The following is a 22,258-nucleotide window of genomic DNA, read 5'->3' on the forward strand; positions in this document are numbered from 1 at the left end:
CATTTCCATGCTGCTATTATTCCCATGTTCAGTCTGATCCTAAAGCAATACAGCACAGCATGTCACAAGCATTAATATGTCTTCGTATTGCAGAGTAACTGAAATCCTTTTATTAAAATACAGCATTCTGTGACGGATTTCTTCATCCTTGGAGTGACATTGAGCCTGAAGCTCTTACTAGCAATCACTTTACACAAAGCCAGATCACATACTCAACTGTAAGTTGAGAAGCTAAGGACTCAATTCACAGATTTTTTTTTTTAAATAGTGTGAAAGCTGGTGAGACTGAATTGCTCCTGGAAAGAATGAATATATGCGAAAATTTGAGAGAAACTAGGCTAAAAACATTCTTTGAGTAATCGACTTTTTGAACTTTTTATTCACTCTTCATTAATATTTTATCATTAAAACAGAATCAGTCCCCTAAAACATCAGAGAAACAAGAAGATAGTTATTCAACTGAATATTAATCAATGTAAGGAAATATAAGGCTTTCTTTACACCATAGCTGTAAAGAATAGCTGTAGATAGGCTTAAAACAAAGTATCAGAAAAAGCCTTCCACCAGCTTACTGAAAGATCAGGCATACTTGACCTTCAACTGCTTGTTAAGATGATATGAAAAAAAAATAAAAGCAAGTGACAGGAGAGAGAAAGAACTGTAATAAATTGTCCAAATGTCTTGGACTTACCAGTTACAGCAAGGCAGAACAGAAGATGAGACTCTGACATCAGTGTTTCTTGAGAAAACCTTTCTGCTTTGAGAGACATGCCAAAGCACACATTTGCAGCTGACTCTTCTTTCCACTATCTTCATGAGATTTTTTATTTAGAAGTGTAACATCCTAAATGTTTTAAGAGCTTCTGCTGTAATGCTAGCCCTGTCACATTATCTACCAAGCCTCCTGAGAAAGAATGCTTAGCTTCAAAAAAGTCAATGCTTTTTCTATTTCACTATATACATCATTAACTTACCTAGTGTTTCCTGACTCTTCATCTACACTCCCTAAAAATGTTTGGGAAATCATTAAGGACAGATGGGCTACTGCACACTATTAACTTTTCATAATTTATAATGAAGCTATATAGAACATAGATTACTTAATGCAGTAACAAATTCAAGTTTTCATTTTCACCTTCATGGCCCTATGTTATCTTACTCACAATTGCTGTATGTCTTGCTTTTATTTCCTTCTACTCCCTAGGCATCCTCTATCTTTTCACTTAATTGTGTTCTTTATCTCTTTCTCCTACTTCCAGCTGTGTGCCTTATATCATGCTGACCTCTGTGTCGTGTACAATCTCCATGCATACATTCTTCATCCATCTTCAACAGTATCTTTAAAAATACTCTTTGAGGAGTCATTGGTACATTCTCTTCTTCCTCCCCTTCCTATTGCTGAACTATTAACTGAAATTTGTCTTGCTTAAACCACTCTTCCTCCTAGCTGGACCAGGGCAGCAGACAATACATCTGAAAGCTAATGCAGAACTGGCTGATTCAGTTCTTAACTGTACTCAAAATGACCCATGTTAACTCCTTAACCCTGAGGAAAATTGAGGGACAATACTTGCTCATACTCTAAAATAGGAACTTGAAAACTTGTTCACTAAAAAAATCCATAGTGTTCATAAAACAAATGTCAATCAGTGTGTTGTGTGGGGCAGGGAGTGAGTAGCTAAGAGGTATGTCTGTACTTCTTGTAGTACTACATGGTTATATCATAGCACTTTGCCACTTGTCCAGGTCAGACTTCTTATCTATCATCCAGCCTACATGCATTTGATTTCCTTTCTTCCCTAGGGGTTAGTGTACACTTTAAGATCAATATGATGTACACAGTGAGCAGCCATAGCACACACTTATCAGGAAACTTGGAGCATTTCAGATCTAGTAATGGTCATAGTATGATAGTCATAGCACTATCGCTGACTCCTGGAACACCTGACGGTAGGTCTCAGTCAACCGGACCTCAAACATCTGCTACATACAATATAATTCTTAATGGAAACTAAAAAAAAAAAAAAAAAAAAAAACAAAAAAAAAAACAAAAAACAAAAAACTGCAAGCACTGCTTTTGCTGAAGCTTAAGAAAAGACACGTCTTCTCAATGAAAAATTTTTGACTGAACAATTAAAAATTCACAACTGAATGCAGTCTTCAAAGGATATACATGTATCATAGCTAGTTTTAAAGCTGTAAATGCATTCTACCTAAAATACACAATCATTCTTTGTCAAATAAAAAGTTCTGTTGGCCTTCTCCTGGGAAAACTGCATTATTGAAACTGCAAAGCAATAAGATATGTTACGTACTATTACACTTTTGCCCATGGCATCTTTTTTTGAATTGGTAATATTTTGAGTCTGTAAGAACTCTGAAGCTCAGGACAACAGGTTGAAATCTCTTGCTTTTGCTCTTCAGTCTGAAGCTGCAGAATGCAGTAATACATTCTGGGGACAGAAACTGAATGAACTATTTTGACCAGACTATCTATTCAGGAGAAAAAGGACAATTTCCTAACAAAGGAAAACATTTTCTGTAAATTACAACATATTTAGTAATGGATGAAATCTCATCTGCTAGTTAGCAAGACTCTGATGCTCCGAAACAACTTAACTATCAAGTAATAAAGTTACTAATATTAAAAAAAACAATTCTTACAAAATACTACTATTATAGAAAGTAACTGTAGGCACATTTTAAAAGAATTCTAGTGTTACCTGAGGAATTATGAATTAGTAAGCCATGCCTGCATAGTTAGTAAAATATGATGATGACACAAGATTATGTAGGTTAGCTAGGATGAGAAATGTCTGTAAGAAACTTAAGGGTGACATGGTGCTCTAATGGGCAGGCAAATGGCAAATGAAATAAAATGGTCAAGAAATCTAAGTAATACACATTAGCTGGAAAGAAATAAATCACATGCATGTCTTGAACATGTATTGGACATCACTGTAGACAGCTGAATGAAACATCAGTGCGTGGTGATAAGTATACAAGATGCTACAAAAAAAGGGAAAGTAAATAATATTGGTGATAGTGTACATATTCATATACATATATAGAATCAGAATTGTTAAGGTTGGAAAAGAACTGCAAAGTCATCTGGTCCAACCATCACCCTACCAGCAATATCACCCACTCACTAAACTGTGTCCCTTAGCACTATGTCCAGTCTTTCCTTTAACAACCCCATGGATGGTGACTTCACCACCTCTCTGGGCAACCTGGTGTACTGGGTCTGGCTGGAATGTTAACCAGTGGTGGTGCACGCCTGTAGTCCCAGCTGCTCGGGAGGCTGAGCCCACCGGATCGCTTGAGCCCAGGAGTTCTGGGCTGTAGTACGCTATGCCGAGCGGGCGTCCGCGCTAAGACCGGCATCAATATGGTGAGCCTCGGGGAGCCGGGGCACACCAGGATGCCTAAGGAGGGGTGAACCGGCCCAGGTCGGAAACGGAGCAGGTCAAAACTCCCGTGCCGGTCAGTAGCGGGATCGCGCCCGTGAATAGCCACTGCAGCGTAGCCCGGGCAACACAGAGAGACGCAGGCTCCTTAGGTTGTACTGGGTCTGGCTGGAATGTTAACTTTCCCGGCAGCAGCCCATACAGTGCCGTACTCCGCACTTGTAGCTGGAACAGCAGTGTTATCACACCAGTGTTGTGTCTACTGCTGTGCAGCAGTGGCACAGCATTGGGCCTTTCTCTAACCCTCTTAGGGGGTGGGCAAAAAGTGAGGAGAGAAACATCACTAGGGCAGCTGACCTAAACCAATCAAAGGGATATTCCATACCATGTGATGTCACACTCAGCAATAAAAGGTGGAAACAGGAAGAGGAGAGGAGGGGTGGGCTCTTGTTGGGAAAACGTCGGTCCTCCTCTCAAACACTGGCTGTGTGCGTTGAGGCCTTGCTTCAAGGACGTGGTCAATCATTGCTCATTTGTGGGAAGTAGAGAGCAATTTCTTTCCTCTGCACTTCCATATAGCCTTCATTTATTTTATTTGTTTGTTTTCCTACCTTCTTTTTATTTTTTCCCTTTCCCCCCCTCTTTTCCTCTCCCCCTTTTTATTTCCCTAGTTAAATTGTTTAGTTCATAATAATCTTTATTTAATTATTATTATTATTTCCCTTTAATTAAATTATCCTTATCTCAACCCGTGAGTTGTTCTTTGCTTTACTTCTCCCCCTCCTCATCTAAAGGAGTGGGAGTGAGAGAGCGGTTGTGGGGTTTAGCTGCCCAGCACGGTAAAACTACCACACCTGGTTCAATGTCTGACTACTCTTGAAGTAGAGGAGAAATGTCTCCTAATTTCCAATCTGAACCTCCCCTGGTGCAACTTGAGACCATTTGCACTAGTCCTATCACCAGTTATCTGTGAGAAGAGGCTGATCACCAGCTCCCCACACCTTCCTTTCAGGTAGATGAAGAAAGCAATAAGGTCTCCCCTAAGCCTCCTCCAGACCAAACAACCCGAGTGCCCTCAGCCGCTCCTCATATAACTTGTGTTCCAGACCCTTCAACAGCTTCGTAGCCCTTCTCTGGACAGGTTCCAGCGCCTCGATGTCCTTCTGGTTGTGAAGGGCCCAAAACTGGGCACAGTGCTTGAGGTGCATCCTCACCAGTGCAGAGTAAAGGGGGTGACTTCCTCCCTGGTCCTGCTGGCTACACTGTTACTGATACAAGCCATAATGATGTTGGACTTCTTGGCCACCTGGGCGCACTGCTGACACCACATATAGTGGTATCTCATCTGGAATACTCTATGTATTCTAGGCCACAGGCATTATTCCATATTAAAATTCTTTTGATAGGAAGGGTCTGCGGAAGAAATGCAATCAAAATGCTTATGGGGAAGAAAAAACACAATCACAAACATACAAACATAAGAAAACAAATGTAACCCATTTGGATAGTGAAAGCCTGAACAAACTGTAAAGTGTTTTCACTTGAGGAACAAGAAATAAAGAGGAATGTGACAAGTACTTATAATACTGTGGCAGATCAACCAGTTCTTATCTTTCTAGCTCTAACATAAAAAGCTGACATTCAAGGAAGTTAAAAGGTGAGGAATTCAAAACAGAACATATGCAAAAGATTTACAGAATTCATTGTCTCAGGTAGTCACCAGTATCAAGAAAATAAACAAATACTGTGAAATGGTTATTAAAAAACTTTTTTTTTTTTCTTCTTTAAAAACAGCCTTAAGTTACTTGGTATGGGAATAATGGAATTTAATTAACCTTCTCAACCTAAGAGGGGATTATTATTAAGCCTCTGGTATTATCTGTCATCAGAGATGGTACAGAATACAATGGAGTCTGAATCTGAGCAGGAAGTACAATTTCAACGTTTAGCACTGTTTTGACAATAAAGAAAAGTTATCCTTTGCAGAATGTGAGGACAGAATTTCTATCACTACTTGGAACTGTTTGCTACTTTAAATCAGAACTACTTCAGGTCTGCTTGGACCATTTCTATTTTGGCTTTGAATCTTTGAATCATCCTGTTACTCTAAGATAAAGAGATGCTGGAATGGAAGTGTTAAACATGCTCTTTTAGCTGATGAACCTGTCACTTCTTCAGCTCTTCCATGTGCTACAAGGAAGAAATCGCAATAATAATAATAATAATATATCGCAATAATAATAATAATAAAATCCAAAACATTGCTTTGTGGAGTACACTCTGTAATCATCTTCTAAGTGCACTTATTTTGTGATAGAGCCATCAGCCTGAGCAAATGCTTTGCCCTATTTAAAGTATAAATAATTTGTCAGTGTTAATTGATGGTCCTGTATGTAGGTTTTCTGAAACCATGCCAAAAAAAACAGACTCTTTACCACGGAACAGAATAAGCAAAATCCTGCCAAAAATACCATCTCTCTGAACTACATCTCTACAAAGAGCAAGAAAGTAACTTAAACAAAAAATTTAAGAAGCAAATAAATGAACCCTCCCCCTGCCATAGTGCATTAAAACAACACAGGGTTAGGCCTTAGCCTTTCAAAGGTTTCCAGAGGTCTTCCCGTGATAATAATTCTCAAAGAAGCAACCAAAAAATACTGCTAACAATGCAATTCCTTGTTTCAGTCTTCATTCTTTGTTCCAAAACTGTGAAAAAGCATTGTTACAACAAGCTCTGGGATGATTACAAAGGTAACCTGGGACACAGAGAGGATCAGGGCACTAGATCTTTTTCAAAGAGGATTTATTCATGCTTACTATAATGCAAGAGACATTAAAAAACATTTTTGTGAAAATTCTTGTTAATTAAAATCCAGTTATTCAATGACTGCTCTTTTTGGCATCTCCAGAAAATGCTCAAGGTCTTGAAAGAAAGAAAAAAGAAAAGATAACTCAGTGAGCAATTTATCATAAAAGAAGGATTTCCCCCCACTTTTTTTTTTTTTTTTTTTTTTTTTTACTTCTTACCATGCATAATTAATATGTGATAACACCCATAATGAGTTCCCTAAAACAATTAGTAATGCATCTTCAGTGACCTGCTAATCTGAACATAATGCTTTTAGGATTTGGAGGTGTACCAGTCTCTTTGTGCTTACACACTCACCTCACGTAGAAGCAAAGAAGGCTGCAGAACATAATTTATTATTCTGCATCACATTTCATCAAGTCCCTTAGCAGCTACTTGATACATTATCGAGACAAATGCAAGGAAAAAAAATATTCCTGCATCCCCACCCCCCAAGTAGGGTACCCCAAAGACTAAGAACCAATTATAATCTTTCTTTCTTCTTCCAGTCAAACACATTAAGAGAAAGTAAACCTTGACCAGGTTATTTTTTGTATGGAATTTCAATGACTTTTTTCATCTCCATAAGACAAATACATCCATAAATAAACATGCAGTGCAGTAACAAGGGCAATGTCTGGAACACTTAAGAGCTAAATTACTTTCAAGCCATGCAACATCTCATTTTTCTTCCACAAATATATAATGAAGACTGCCAGCTTGGGGAAGAGGAGGGGGGGAGGCATGCACACATGCATATACAAGCACACACGCCTCAGGAGCAGAGGGAGGAAAAAAATTAACTGCATGAACCGAGAGCATGATAATTAACACAAATAAACAACAAGAAAAATAGCTTCAAAAGTGTCTCCTTCCTTTAATTGTCTTGTAAATATAAAATAAAGGCCTATTATGGACTTAGGGAAAAGGTGCATGTATACAACAGATCTTCATTGTTAGGTGCAGTGAAATATCTAGCATTCTTTGTATAGCCACTTCTATTACACTTATGGAGCTGTAAGATGAGGTTCGTAATCACAGACTTCATCTTCTAGCCTCGGAGAGGCAAATAAGGGCTACATGCTTAGCCTATTTAGAAGCTAAGGAAGGTGAAGGATTCAGACAATAGACTGACCAGTACCATACTGCATGAAAAGTACATTCCACTAGACTGCTGTGATCTTTGCACCCCAAGTTGGAATACTACTAAAAGCTTAAAAGATGGAGATTTTAATACAGAAAAACCTACACTATTCAATACCTATTTAAGTTGCCTTCCTTTTGACACTATAATTTGTAGACAAGATAAGCATTTATTTTTTTAACAGAGATAAGACTGAAATTGGTCTTTTGTTTGTTTATTGCCTTTTGTTTGTTTATTGCCTTTTTTGATTAACAGACACCAGTTTTAGAATTAATGTTCACCCCACCAGGGAGATATTAACAAAATTTACAAGAAAAGAGTGTGAAAGATTGGGAGAAAAAAAAATAAAAATTCAGGACTAAACTTTTGCTAAACTTGCTGTATGACCCAAGTGTTTCCAGTTCAGGTGGAAACAGTTAAAGACCTGTTGCTCTGCCTGAACTGTCACAACCCCATGGGGCCAGATGCAATCCACCCGAGAGTGCTGCGGGAGTTGCCAGATGTGATTGCTGGGCCACTTTCCATCATCTATCAGCAGTCATGGTCATCTGGAGAGGTCCCAGATGACTTGAGACTTGCTAATGTGATGCCCATCAATAAGAAGGGCTGTAAGGAGGACCTGAGGAACTATAGGCCTGTCAGCCTGACCTTGGTGCCAGGAAAGGTGATGGAACAGGTCCATCTTGAATGCAATCACACAGCATATGAAGGACAGCCAGAGGATCTGGCCCAGTCAGCATGAAAGACAAGTCCTGCCTGACCAACCACATCTCCTTCTATGACCAGGTGATACACCTGGTGAATGAGGGAAAGCCTGTTGATGTAGTTTACCTAGACTTCGGCAAGGCCTTTGACAGTCTCCCGCAGTATTCTCCTGGAGAAGCTGGCAGTCCATGGCTTGGACAGGTACACTCTTTGCTGGATAAAAAATTGGCTGGACGGCTGGGCCCAGAAAGTAGTGGTGAATGGTGTTCCCTAGGGGTTGGCGTTGGGGAACAACACTGACCCCTGGGAAACATCCTCTTTAATATCTTCATTGATTATTTGGATGAGGGAATTGAGTGCACCCTCAGTAAGCTTGCAGATGACACCGAGTTGGTGGGAAGCGTCGATCTGCCCGAGGGTAGGAAGGCCCTGCAGAGGGACCAGAACAGGTTGGATTGATGGGCAGAAACCAATGGGATGAGGTTCAACATGGCTAAGTGCCAGGTCCTGCACTTTGGTCACAATAACCCCATGCAACACTAAAGGCTTGGGGCAGATTAGCTGGAAAGCTGTGCAGAGGAAAAGGATCTGAAGGCATTGGTTGATGCTCGCCTGAACATGAGCTGGCAGTATGCCCAGGTGGCCAAGAAGGCCAGTGGCATTCTGGCTTGTGTCAGGAACAGTGTAGCCAGCAGGACAAGGGAGTTCGTGAACATATGAGAAAACAGAGATGACTTCAATGGATCTTCCCGAGAATGGGAGAATTACATGTTTCTAAAAGATTATAGGAAAAATAGTGAATTACGCATGTGCCTAGAGCCTATGATAAATAGAATAAGGAGTAAGTTTTAATGCAGAATCTTTCTTTAATGTTTTTAAGGGAAGATTCAGGACTTCATGATGAAAAAGTTGTTACATACATATCATTTCTACTAATCAAACTTTACTAACATCCAGTAACTTCTCTTGTATCTCACTCACTGATATTCAGTGCTACCTTGTAGGCTGAGTTCACACTACAAAATTCATAGCTAAGCTAAGAAACATGCAATAGCCTGGCTAAAGTTAAAAGGTGATTTTGTGCCTGTACACTTCTAGTTCTGGCCACCAAGTATTATACACATTTGCTTTTTAGAGTGCTTGGAGATATGCTCATATGTATTATTTATTCATAATTCATACCTTTGAATTTCTAGAGTGTCTGAAAAGAACAGCTTTTCCAACAGGAAAAAAAAAATAAACCAAAAAATTAACGTCATCCTTTTTATCATTTTGCACTGCCCCATAATAGCAGGAATTCAAGAGCTATGTCAGCAATGCATCCTAAGTACTGGAATCACACCTTGCTCAAATGCAGTCTAGAAATGTCTTCAGACCCACTGCAGAGCAAGAAAAGTAAAATCTTTATGAATTAAGGAGAAAGTTTTAGTAAAAAACTTTCCTGAGAAAACAACAGCTGGTGTATGCTGTGGTAACTAGGACAGTTCCCAGGGAAACCTATGAACTGGAAGACTGAACTCATCAATTTGAGCAGTGTTTAAAAGGCTGTTTTTCCTTTTTTTTTTTTTTGAGGAAATATTCTATACTGTGGACAAGATAAGGGCAACCCTCTCCTCTGGTCTGCTTCAGAAGAAACCTTTAGTCCCAGGTTGCTACTAAATTGTCTATGGAGCCAATTTTTCTTCATGTTCTAGGAGTGAGACCTGGAATAACTTTTCAAATTATGCTTTGCAAAAGATTAACTGGAAGAGATGTTTAGTTCCTGTGAAACAGACACTGGCTGCTCAGATGATGCAATTTTAGATGTGTTTCTCAAAAGAACTATAAAGTTAGAAAGGGAGACTCCTAATGTGTTTGGCACCTCATCTTGGTTAGAAGGCAGACAAGTGAAAATATCTGGATCTCAAGTCAACTGATATACCCTTTCAGTTTTCATTTACTATCATCACTTAAGGGTATGTCTGCATGGAAAACTAAACTAATTTGGATACACAAATACAATGACATACTTCATCCATCTCCCGGTCACCCTACATAAACTAACAGTAAAATCTGTCATACATAATCTTAAATTGTCAAGGCAATCAACTCCGCTTTGGCTGTAAACCTGAGCACACAATGTCAACACAGGAACAGCGTTTCCAAGCTCTCATGCAGAGGTTGGTGGATTTACAGCCTTGAAACAGTTACCCAGTAGACCCACCATTGTCCGGGGTTGCCATCCCCACCACACAATACACCTTCCAAGGGAGGGTTTATTCTGCTTCACATAGGGTTTGGCCACTATACAGCACAGGATGAAAGGATAAGGGGGATATTGAGAGAGCATGTAAGAGACTCCAAAGGAGCACTCAGAGAAAACTGCAAGGAAATAATCTGTGAAAAAGCACACCAAGTAAACACGCCCACTAGAAATACAGAATCACAGAATTGTCTAGTTTGGAAGAGACCTCAAGATCATTGAGTCCAGCCTCTGACCTAACACTAACAAGTCCTCCACTAAACCACATCGCTAAGTTCAACATCTAAACATCTTTTGAAGACCTCCAGGGATGGTGACTCCACCACTTCCCTGGGCAGCCCATTCCAATGCCTCACAACCCTCTCAGTAAAGAAGTTCTTCCCAATATCCAACCTAAAACAACCCAGGCGCAACTTTAGCCCGTTCCCCCTCGTCCTGTCACCAGCCACATGGGAGAATAGACCGATCCCCACCTCGCTACAGCCTCCTTTAAGGTACTTATAAAGAGTGGTAAGGTTGCCCCTGAGCCTCCCTTTCTTCAGGCCAAACAATCCCAGCTCCCTCAGCCGCTCCTCATAGGACTTGTTCTCCAGACCCCTCACCAGCTTCGTCGCCCTTCTCTGGACTTGCTCGAGCACCTCCATGTCCTTCTCATAGCGAGGGGCTCAAAACTGAACACATTACTCAAGGTGTGGCCTCACCAGAGCCGAGTACAGAGAATGCTGTGGGAAACGGTGTCAAAAGCCTTGCTGAAGTCAAGCTTCACATCCACATCCACAGCCTTTCCCTCATCCACCCAGCGCATCACTCTGTCATAGAAGGAGATCAGGTTTGTCAAGCAGGACTTGCCTTTCATAAACCCATGCTGACTGGGCCTGGTCGCCTGGTTGCCCGGTAAGTGCTGTGTGATGACACTCAAGATAATCTGCTCCATGAGCTTCCCTGGCACTGAGGTCAAACTAACAGGCCTATAGTTCCCCGGGTCAGCCCTCTGGCCCTTCTTGTAGATGGGCGTCATGTTTGCTAGCTGCCAGTCAACTGGGACCTTCCCTGACAGCCCGGATAAATGATGGAAAGTGGCTTGGCCAGCTCCTCTGCCAGTTCTCTCAGTATCCTCGGGTGGATACCATCTGGCCCCATCAACTTGTGTACATCCAGGTGTCATAGCAGGTTGCCCACCATTTCCTCATGGATAGTGAGGGACACATTCTGCTCCCCATCCCCTTCCACCACCTCAGGGTACTGGGTATCCAGAGAGCAACTGGTTTTGCCGCTAAAGACTTAGGCAAAGGAGGCATTAAGCACCTCCGCCTTTTCCTCATCTTTTGTAACCAAGTTCCCCCCACATCCAGTAAAGGATGGAGATTCTCCTTAGTCCTCCGTTTTGCACTGATGTATTTGTAAAAACATTTTTTGTTGTCTTTGATGGCAGTAGCCAGATTGAGCTCCAGATGAGCTTTGGTCTTTCTAATTTTGTCCCTGCACTGCCTCGCAACATCCTTATAGTCCTCCGAGTGGCCCACCCTTTTTTCCAAAGATTATAAACCCTCTTTTTTCTCCTAATCTCAAGCTGCAACTCTCTGTTGAGCCAGGCCGGTCTTCTTCCACGCCACCTCGTCTTTGGGCACGTGGGGACAGACCACTCCTGCGCCATTAAGATTTCCTTCTTGAAGAGTGCCCAGCCTTCCTGGACTCCTCTGCATTTCAGAACCACCTCCCAAGGGACTCTACCAACCAGTGTCCTGAACAGTTCAAAGCTGGCCCTCCAGAAGTCCAATACAATGGTTTAACTAGTCCTCTTCCTGGCTTCTTCAAGAATGGAGATCTCTACCATTTCATGGTCACTCTGCCCAAGACATTTTCCAACCACCACATCTCCCACCATCACATACCCATAAGGCTCACATACCCATAAGGTTAGAATCTAGCTGCCCCATACCTTCAACAAGGGTATTCTAACTGCCTGGCTATGCAGGAATCAGCATCAACAAATCAGATGACATAGGCTCTAACTCTAACACCTTCATCTGAATTCAATAATGAGTGGTAATTACATCAGTACAGACAAGAAAGTCAAATGGCTTCAGAAGAAAAGGCCCAAATTCTGCCTTCTACTCAGAAATATACCAGCAGCTTGAGGGGGTAGTGGAATGAGTAGTGGAACAACATTCTCCTCTCTTACTCCACAAGTGGCCACTGGCACAAGCAGCATTTGCTTCTGTACAGCACACAACACACATTGAACAATGGTCATCTACTACAAATGCCACTTCATTTGTGCCACTGACTGCAGCCTAATGCTTTGAAAATCAGGTGTACCATGACCATTATAATCACAGGCTATATCACTAGAAAAAACACATACCTAGCAATATGCCAAAGTAGCTGGTAAAAACTGTCCAAGGAGACAAGACAGCAGAGAATGGGTATGTCACAATAGTTTAAAGTGTGTGAAAGTATTTCAGATGAGGAAAAACTGGTAATGTAGGCCTATTCAAAGAAAAGACTAGACCCAAGGTTAAAGAGACAACTATTCATGCACATTTGAACTACGTTGAAAAATGTCTATGCATTTTTGCATTTAAAGCTTTTGTTACTTCTAAAATAAAGTGTCTGATTTGCAAATTGTAAACATTCAAGAAAAAGTACATGTCAATTTATTTAAAAAATGGAAAAGGGGCAGATTATGATGACTGAATTACATTACTTCAACAGCAGGTATCCCAATTTACAGCTCAATACACCATTCAGAATGACTGTTCGTGCCTTTGTAATTTCTGTACCTTATTTAGAGTTCTCTTAATAAATTCAATCTCCAGCTATACATAAGAAATAACAAAAACACCACTAATAAAATAACTAGTTATCTGAAAACCATAATGACTGAAATATGTATACTACATGCACAGATTACAAAGGGTGAAGTTAATGGAAAAATAAAGAAGAAAAATTTAAATAATAATACTTTAAAAAAAAAAATCACAGAATCACAGAATGGTTAGGGTTGGAAGGGACTTTGAAGACCATCTAATTCCAACCCCCCTGCCACAGGCAGGGATGCATCCCACTAGATCAGATTGCTCAAAGCCCCATCCAATCTGGCCTTAAACACTTCCAGGGACGGAGCACCCATAGCTTCTCTGGGCAATCTGTTCCAGTGACTCATAACCCCCATTGTAAAAAAAAAAAATCCTTCCAAATATCTAATCTAAATCTACCTTCTTGTAGTTTAAAGCCATTACCCCTTGTCCTATTACTACACTCCCTGACAAAGAGTCCCTTTCTAGCTTTCTTGTAGGCCCACTTTAAGTACTGAAAGGGCGCAATGAGGTCTCTCTGGAGCCTTCTCTTATCCAGGCTGAACAACCCCAGCTCTCTCAGCCTGTTTTTATAGGAGAGAGTGTAGAGTGCTCCAGCCCTCTGATCATCTTTGTGGCCTCCTCTGAACTCATTCTAATATGTCCGTGTCCTTTTCGTGCTGGGGGCCCCGGAGCGAAATTCAACACTCCAAGTGCAGTCTCACAAGAGCAGAGCAGAGGAGGGGAATCAACTCCCTCAACCTGCTGGCCACACTTGTTTTGGTGCAGCCCAGGATACGGTTGACTTTCTGGGCTGCAAGTGCACATTGCTGGCTCATCACATTGAGCTTCTCATCAACCAACACCAAGTCCATTTGCTCCATCCATTCTCTACACAGTTCGTATTTGTGCTTGGGATTGTCCCAGTCCAGGTGCAGGACCTTGCACTTGGCCTTGCTGAAAATCATGGAGTTCGCACAGGCCCACCTCTCCAGATACCTCTTGATAGCATCCCATCCCTCCAGCATGTCAACCACCCCACACAGCTTGGTGTCATTGGCAAACTTGCTGAGGGTGTACTCAATCCCAGTGTTATGTCACCAACAAAGATGTTAAATAGCACCAGTCCCAATACCAAGCCTTGAGGAACATCACTCGTTAATGATCTCCACCTGGACATTGAGCCATTGACTGCAATTCTTTGAGGGTAACCATCCAGACAATTGCTTACCCACAGAGTGGTCCACCCTCATCCACAGAGATTATACAGCTTATATATAGCTTTTATCATTGGTGACAGTGTCAAATGCTTTGCACAAGTCCAGGCAGATGATGTCAGCTGCACTTCCCCTATCCGCCAATGCTGTAATCCCGTTGTAGAAGGCTACCAGATTTATCAGGCACAGTCTGCCCTTAGTGAAGCCATGTTGACTTCACTGATGAAAGGATAAGAAATAAAATTTTGTTTTTTTTACACCTACTTTTTACATAAGCTCACAGTAGTGGTGGTCACATTAAGTGTCTTATCCATCTTCTAACCCTTTGTTTTCCTTGTACAATATAGACTAATATTGCAACATGTTCTCAATGTTCTGAATTTCCATTACTTTCTCAACACATCTTTTGTAGGAAAAAATTTCTCTTTGAACTTCTTTTTTTTCTACGACACAGAGTCCACTGAGACTCATAAATTCTAATGCCATTTAATTTTTAATGATCTCTCACTAGATTTGGTACAGAGATTATTCATATCTGTGGGATCAATTAATTAATTAGAAATGGAATAGACCGCAAAGAAATACAGTGTTTTAAATTAATACAAAAGTTTAAATCATTTGGAATTTTTTAAATAGAACAGGCTGATTCTTCATAAGAGAGTTATGACCACTTATCTTACTCCAACGTTCTCTTCTTTTTAAAGGAAGGATACAAATGGTATTTGTTTTTAACTGCACCACTAGAGAGATCTTTTATTTTACAGAAAAAGTATATGCAAAACAACCAAAGTATTGGAAAGAAAGGCCTTAACCCTCCACATCTTGAAGCACATAAATAATTAATTCATGTGCTTTTAATGACATGAATATATTGAAAGTATGTTTACATGTTTTCATGAGAATGTCTGAAGTTTGAGCTCTAGAGCCATTTTTATTCAGTAGCATAAAATTTATTGTCATGAAACAAAATTTCCTCAAGATAGCATTGAAAACTGATAGTTGGTACATTTTAAGTATACATACATGGCAATAGAAAGGTTTTTAAAACTTGTTTCTTAAAGGATGCTCATTAAAAACAAAGAATAATATTCTAATATTTATAAATTCCAAAAGCATGTTTTAAAGTAATTTAAGTTCTTTAATTCAAACTGGAACAAAACCCATCATTTATCAAAAACACTTTTGTTTTTTTACTTTTTTTCAGATCAAGCTGGTGAACTGTATAGCTAAACATACCAAGTTTCAAAGCACTGTCATCAATGAAACTCTGCTTTTGCAGCACATTCTAAAGGTTCCTTTAAAAGGGATTCCCTTTGTAAAAATCTGAACCATAGCAAAATAGTAAATAATTAATTCTAAGAGAATTTGAAATAATTTGTTATCCAAATTATGTTCATATAAAGGTGGGAAATAATGATGATAAAAACACTTTTATTTTTGTGCGTGTGTGTGTAGATAATAGTCTAAATAAAATATATGAAAAGGAAAACAATGTTTGGAACACTATGGACTGAAATATCTAAAATATTCAAGCACAAATTGTTTCTCAGGTTACATATGTACAGCTCCATCTGGTTTGGACACAAGTTTCATTTGTGTATTTTAAAGCAGAATTTGGCATATATTAAAATAAAACAAAAACTTTAATTTAGTAAAAGACAAAAACTCTAGTATTCAACTGCAGATCATATTCTGATTACCTGACAGATTTAATTAATAATTCATATGACTATGTGTCATATGTGTTAATAATGTGTTCATATAAAACTTCATGTATCAAAAGACAGGAAGGCTTAGGCTGAATTTGCAGTATGTATCTTGTTTGAAATTTCTGTTGTCAACATTATGCTTATTAAATCCATAGTTAATTAAAGAATGAAAAAAAAAAAGCCAACATTTAAGAAATTCCCAGATGAACAACTTCTACTCCCCTTCAGTTATACTAAAGAAGCCATCATATGCATTTTTATCTGATTTTAGAACTGCATCCTTATAGAAGGCTGTCTGAGGCTGATATATCACTATGGCTAAGTTCTGGATTTTGTCTTCTACAGCTATGTTGTATTTTTGGCTTGGATTATTACAGCAGTTTTGAAGTATGTCTCCTGATAATCCTCAGTGGGTATGTGATGTGTTTCACTTAACAGTTTTTGGGTGTACTAGATTGTTTTAGTGGGAAGTTAACTGGAAGTTCTCTCCAGGTACATATTAAATGATCTCCAACCTTGTTTGCATGTGGGGTGGGTATTTTAATTTTTTTATATTGTTTTGTTTTTTGTTTTCATGATTTTATCTCTTAAAATTACAATCATATTGTGACCTTTCTGAAATAGAAACATGAACTAGGAGCATTGGGAAAGCTGTCCCTCTAGATATTGGGCTCCTCACATGTGCAGATGACTAAACTGGGAGGAGCTGTTGACTCCATCAGGGGCAGAGAAATGACAAATTAGAGGTCCTAGCAATATAATATACAATACACAACAATATAAATACACAACAATATAAAGTTTAACAAAAGCAAGTGATGGATTTTGCACCTAGGATGGGGTAACTCTGGCTATACAGACAGAGGGACAAAAGGCTAGCAGGCCAAGCAGCCCTGTAGAAAGGGATCTGGGGGTTCTGGCTGGTGGCAAGTTGAACGTGAGCCAGCAGTGTGCCCTGGAAGCTAAATAGGCCAACTATTGCCTGGGATGCAAAACAGACAACAGCACTGCTAGCCGGTCAAGGGCAGGGATTATCCCACCCTGCTGGTACACCTTTACTTTGAGTACTGTGTGCAGTTTTGTGTTCCACGGTATAAAAAGGACATAAAACTATTAAAGAGCTTCCAAAGGAGATCAACAAAGATGGTGAAGAGGACAAGACATATGAGGAGCAGCTGAGGTTCCATTGGTTTGTTCAGCCCAGAGCAGAGGAGGCTGAGGGAAGGCCTCATAGCAGCCTGCAGCTCCCTCATGAGGCAGGCACTGAGCTCTGCTCTCTGGGGTCAGTGACAGGACCCGAGGGAACGGCATGGAGCTGGTACAGGGGAGGGTCAGGCTGGGTGGTAGAAAAAGGTTCTGCACCCAGAGGGTGGTCAGGCACTGGGACAGGCTCCCCAAGAGCCTTGGTCACAGCACCAAGCCTGCTAGAGTTCAAGAAGCATTTGGTCAACACTCTCAGACAGAGGGTCTCATTTTTGGGTGCTCCTGTGTGGAGCTACGAGTTGGATGCAATAACCCTTTTGGGTCCCTTTCAACTTAGGATGTTTTTATGATTCTATGAATAACGTTTGTCACTACCAACACTGACATTACATTTCCTTTCCTGTCCTTCAGATATGACACCAAATATGTCACCAAATATGTCCTGTCTTTATATCAATTCTCAATACCTTTTGCTCTTTTGCTTTCAGAATTATAGAACATCTTACACCAACACCTCCAACCAACTGAAATGTATGCAATAAACACCTTTGTCATCCTGTTTCACAAAAAGAGATGCCACACAGCATTACAGGAGCATAACTTGATCTTATATGCTCTGGACATACAGTTAAAGAAGCAAGAATAATTTTCTATGAAAGCAACATTAAGCTGCGGTTTCAATATGGAGCAAGAGAGAACTACAAAAACAGTGTAACAAAACTTTGCTACGTGTTTTTAACTCACCTCTCACTTTCTCCAAAATCCTGGGCTATTGCTTCCCAATATTTGCTCTCAGGTAAGCATTAATATATTCTAAATACATAACTACTGGACTCTGTTGTAGATTTACAGCCTTACTACTCAGATTCTGCAGAGTTCTGCAGCATTTGGAATATACCATACAAGGCCTACACACACAAAAACCTAACATATCCACACAGCAGTCATCTGCATGAATATGGTCAAATATATTGGGGGTAACTTTTTCAAGTGAAGTTTATACACATAGACAGAATGACAAGAGGATGTGCAAGAGAAAAAAAAAAAAAAAAAGATGGTTAACACTGTTCATATTATGCTACATTCACTGCAACATATTTCACCAATTCCCAGACAGCAAAAATACCATTTGGGCTCCGGATGAGAATTTAAAGCATGAAAGGCTGAGAAATCTTAGCTAATTGTTCCATATATATTTGTGTACACATTTATTCTCAACAACCCTACTGAGAAATCAGTAATCACAGTCTAACCCACTTAAAGTTGTTTCTTAAAAATTAGTATCTAATACATTTTTCTGTAGTAATGAAACTCCTAAACTTCAGAACTTATGTTTCATCAGGATAGACAAGAAGTGAAAAAAAATACTTTAAGAAGAATGGCAATTTAGTTTGAAATATAAGCGAACATATCACTTTAACTGACTACCAATTTATCTTTCAGATATTCTCCCTACAGATTTCTATTTCAAAATCAAGTCTGGAAAGTTATATATGAGAGAGAATCTACACATCTCTACTACTTGAGAAAGATTGCTCAAACTGATCGGTTTTAAATCAGGAAAAAAAAAAAAAAAGAAAGAAATACGATCTCTAAGATTTAGAATGCAAGAGGAAAGAGATGGCTTAGAAAAATATACACCCTCTTTACAAAGAAGTATCTTTAATGTTTAGATATTTAAAAGGTAAATCAGCTGCAGAAGTATGAAAAGCAAACTGATCTATCTTTAAATAACTGTTTCTGAACTTTGAGTAGTGAAGTTATGCTTGCAGATTTATGCAGAGAGAGAAAAATCATTAAAGTTTCCTATTACTACATAGTACCATGCAGTAAATCAGAGAAATCTGCATTACAAACTTTATATACACTGAAAGGGACACTTTCCAACAACCTCTAGCTTAAACAATACAAACATCGGGGGAAAAAAAAAAAAAGAGGTTGCTGACTTTTCAAACATTTGTACTAAATCTTAACCTAAACATTTATCATAGTCAATCAATCAATAAATAAAACTGAAACATAGCCTGGACAGTATACCCCTAACTTTTCAGTTCATTTATTCCCTCCCTTCCTTACCTTCTCTGGAGCTGCAGGAGGGTGAAATCTCTTTGCACAAACTAGAAATCCATCAGGCTGTGGTTTGCCACTCTTCACCTCAGGGTCATCTCCCAACACAATATGATGAAAAAGACCGAAGAAGTCTTTGTGTCTGGCTGTTTTCATCTGAAATGTCACTTCAGCTGAGCTAGTGGCAACAGCTATGGGTATGTTGTGCTTGTGTAAATGCCGGATCAGCTTATCAACCCCTGCAAGACAAATACATTATATGTATATATGCATATCCATAGGTATTCGTATTAATATTTTTTCTTAATTACAACACATTTGGCAATACTTCAACAATGTTGTCATACTGAATATAACATTTTACTTTGATCATTTAAGTGTCAAAGAGAATTCTTGTTATGTCTGAAATGTTCTTACTCCATGCAAAGATCATAGAATATTCCTCAAGGTATATATTTATTCTGTCATCACAATGTTTTTCTCAAAATATGCCAAAGATTACTTGAATATCATTGTATACCCATCCCAATCTCGTTCAGTAAAGTTCTCAACATTATATATGTTCATTATTTCAAATTTTCTGTAAGTGGAAGAAAAACACAGGAAAACAGTTCCTTTTCACACATATACCTGGAGTTATGCTCCTAGTAAACAAACAAAAATACATAGATAGATAGATGGATCAAGGTCAAAAAACATGCTCTTCTCACTGACTGGTACAGTCTTTAATTTCTGAAGCAGGTAACCCTAAGAGTGCTCGGTTTCTCTTTAGCAATTACTAGAGAAAGTAACTGGGCAGAATAGAGGAGTTGTCAATCACAGTTGTTAATACCAGAGCTTTATCTATTGATGCTGTGAACCCAGAGTAATGAACACCTTGAACATAATAGGTAGAAACTTTAATCGGATCCAATCTTCTAGTGAAGGTTAATGTAGGGAAAAGTAGAAACATGGCAGCCTATGTAAGAAGGAAACATGCTTCATTATTCAGTGCAAGTTTTGAGTTTCTTGTGCAAAGGTTTCAATGTTTCTTCACAGCAGCATTCTGAATGCAGGTTACCTCTCTTCAGATAACTAATTTTCTTCAGTCCCACAGCTTCAGCTCATCTGTCAGTATATGTTTACTCTACACTTCTATTGGAGGTAGCCAGCTACAGAAAAGCACTGTTGCTGAAAGGTCATTTCTTCAGGGTCATTTCTTTCTCTTATATTCCCTCAGCACTTCTCATGATTCCAGTGTGTAAATATGTCTATGTGCATGTTTACTTTCTCTTTTTGACTGTCCTAGCTAAAAGGGAGCTAGAATGCAGCTGTCCCTAACACCTTCAGACAGCAAAGATATATATTACTCAGAAAATGCACTTTAAAAATGTCTTTAAAATGATTACTTGAATATGTGCAAACAGCAAGACAGATTAGAAAAAAAAATAAATATACAATAGGAAAATCAGCTGTGCAGAAAAAAATAAATTGCATATGGAAGAATAGCTTGCATAACTTAGCAAGATGAAGACAGCAGCAGTAGAAAAATATTTTCATTCAGTGTTTATTATTTCTTTGGAAAAACTATACATCAACAAAATCCATTTTTTGTTTGAGTCAATTATCACCAATATAGCTCTAGACAGTTACCACCACACTGAATTACTAATATGATTACTGTATTAATTCCTAATAATTCTTTATTAGGAAGATAATATCTTTTTTAGTACCTTACTTTTGCCTTTTTTTTCTCAAAAAAAAAAAAAAAACAACAACCAACAGGTGGGGAAATGGGGAACTGATTAAAAGATACAGAAGCAGCTTCCACTGGCATGTACTTTGTTGCTAAATTCACCTACAGCTATAAAGCATTTTCAAATGAAGACTTCAGTTACATCAAAAACAACCAATCAAAAACGCAATGTCTCTGAAGAAGTACAATGGAAGTTTTTGTGAACTCACTAACTTCTAACTTACTTACTACCATGTAAGGTATCAAGGTCCATCCACCACAGAAGGACACACCTGCTACGCTTCTTCAGACCATCCTACACCCCTCCCGCTGAAAGTTCAGCTACATGGAGCAATTCATTTTTTTCTTCTAGTCTTCAAGCAGTCATTGATTAAAAACAATAACAACAACAAAAAAGAAAGAACAAAAGAAATAAGGTTCCCCGTTTTTCCAGCGTGAGGATACAGTCTTGATGTACTATATACACAGTGACAAACCTAGAGCACAGCATCATTTCCTTCAAGAAATCATAACAAGATCAGGAATATATATGTTACTTTGTTATACTTTATTTCCAAATGTACTCTTTTCATCTTAAATCATCAAAAAGGTAAATGATGTTTCTTTCCTCTATCCCTAATAAGATCGAAAACAGACACAGAAGCTTACTACATTTCATATGCAATAGTTACACACTGATGGCTACTGGAAAGAAATTAGGTAAAAAGAATTCTAAGCTAAATTTAGGTAGGGAAGCAAAAAAGGAGGATCAACTTTAAACATCAGCATGTTAAAAACGGATTAATCACAAATGTCAATGAAGTTAGCAACTCTGAGGGAGAAAAAAAAATAAAATAAAACCTAAACCAAGAGAAAGGAGTGATTTCTCCTGAGACCACAAACACATTTTGGAAAAAAAAAAAAAAAAAGATATCAATACTTTTTTTTCTGAAAGTTGCAACATATAGAATGTATACATTATTTTATTTCATTTTTGAAGGAAATATTATTCCTCCACTAGTCTCCTAATGTGCTCTTCATTCTCTTTAGAGTCTGCTGAAACCACAGTAACAACTAACATACTGGATCAACTGAGAAACTTAAATTAAGACTTACCCTGAACAACAACAAAATCCTTGGGCTAACTCACATTTTCCTTTTCAGTGACCAATACAAACATGAAGTGCAAAAGTTCAGGAAA

The 22,258-nt window shown here is 38.9% G+C and overlaps 1 protein-coding gene across 3 annotated transcripts in view; it reads right to left on the reverse strand.

Annotated features, from left to right (window-relative positions):
* Window positions 1-22,258, reverse strand: part of PUDP (pseudouridine 5'-phosphatase) — a 77,896-nt gene that overhangs the window by 21,110 nt on the left and 34,528 nt on the right. For 2 of the 3 annotated variants that reach the window (XM_068682362.1, XM_068682353.1), the window contains one exon: window positions 19,353-19,582. In XM_068682362.1, coding sequence (XP_068538463.1) covers window positions 19,353-19,582 — 230 coding nt within the window. Of the gene's footprint in view, window positions 1-6,208; window positions 6,334-19,352; window positions 19,583-22,258 lie in introns of those variants that run through there. The other variant, XM_068682370.1, reaches the window with a different exon arrangement.

Source organism: Anas acuta, chromosome 1, assembly GCF_963932015.1.
Source record: "Anas acuta chromosome 1, bAnaAcu1.1, whole genome shotgun sequence".
NCBI classification, from domain to species: Eukaryota; Metazoa; Chordata; class Aves; order Anseriformes; family Anatidae; genus Anas; species Anas acuta.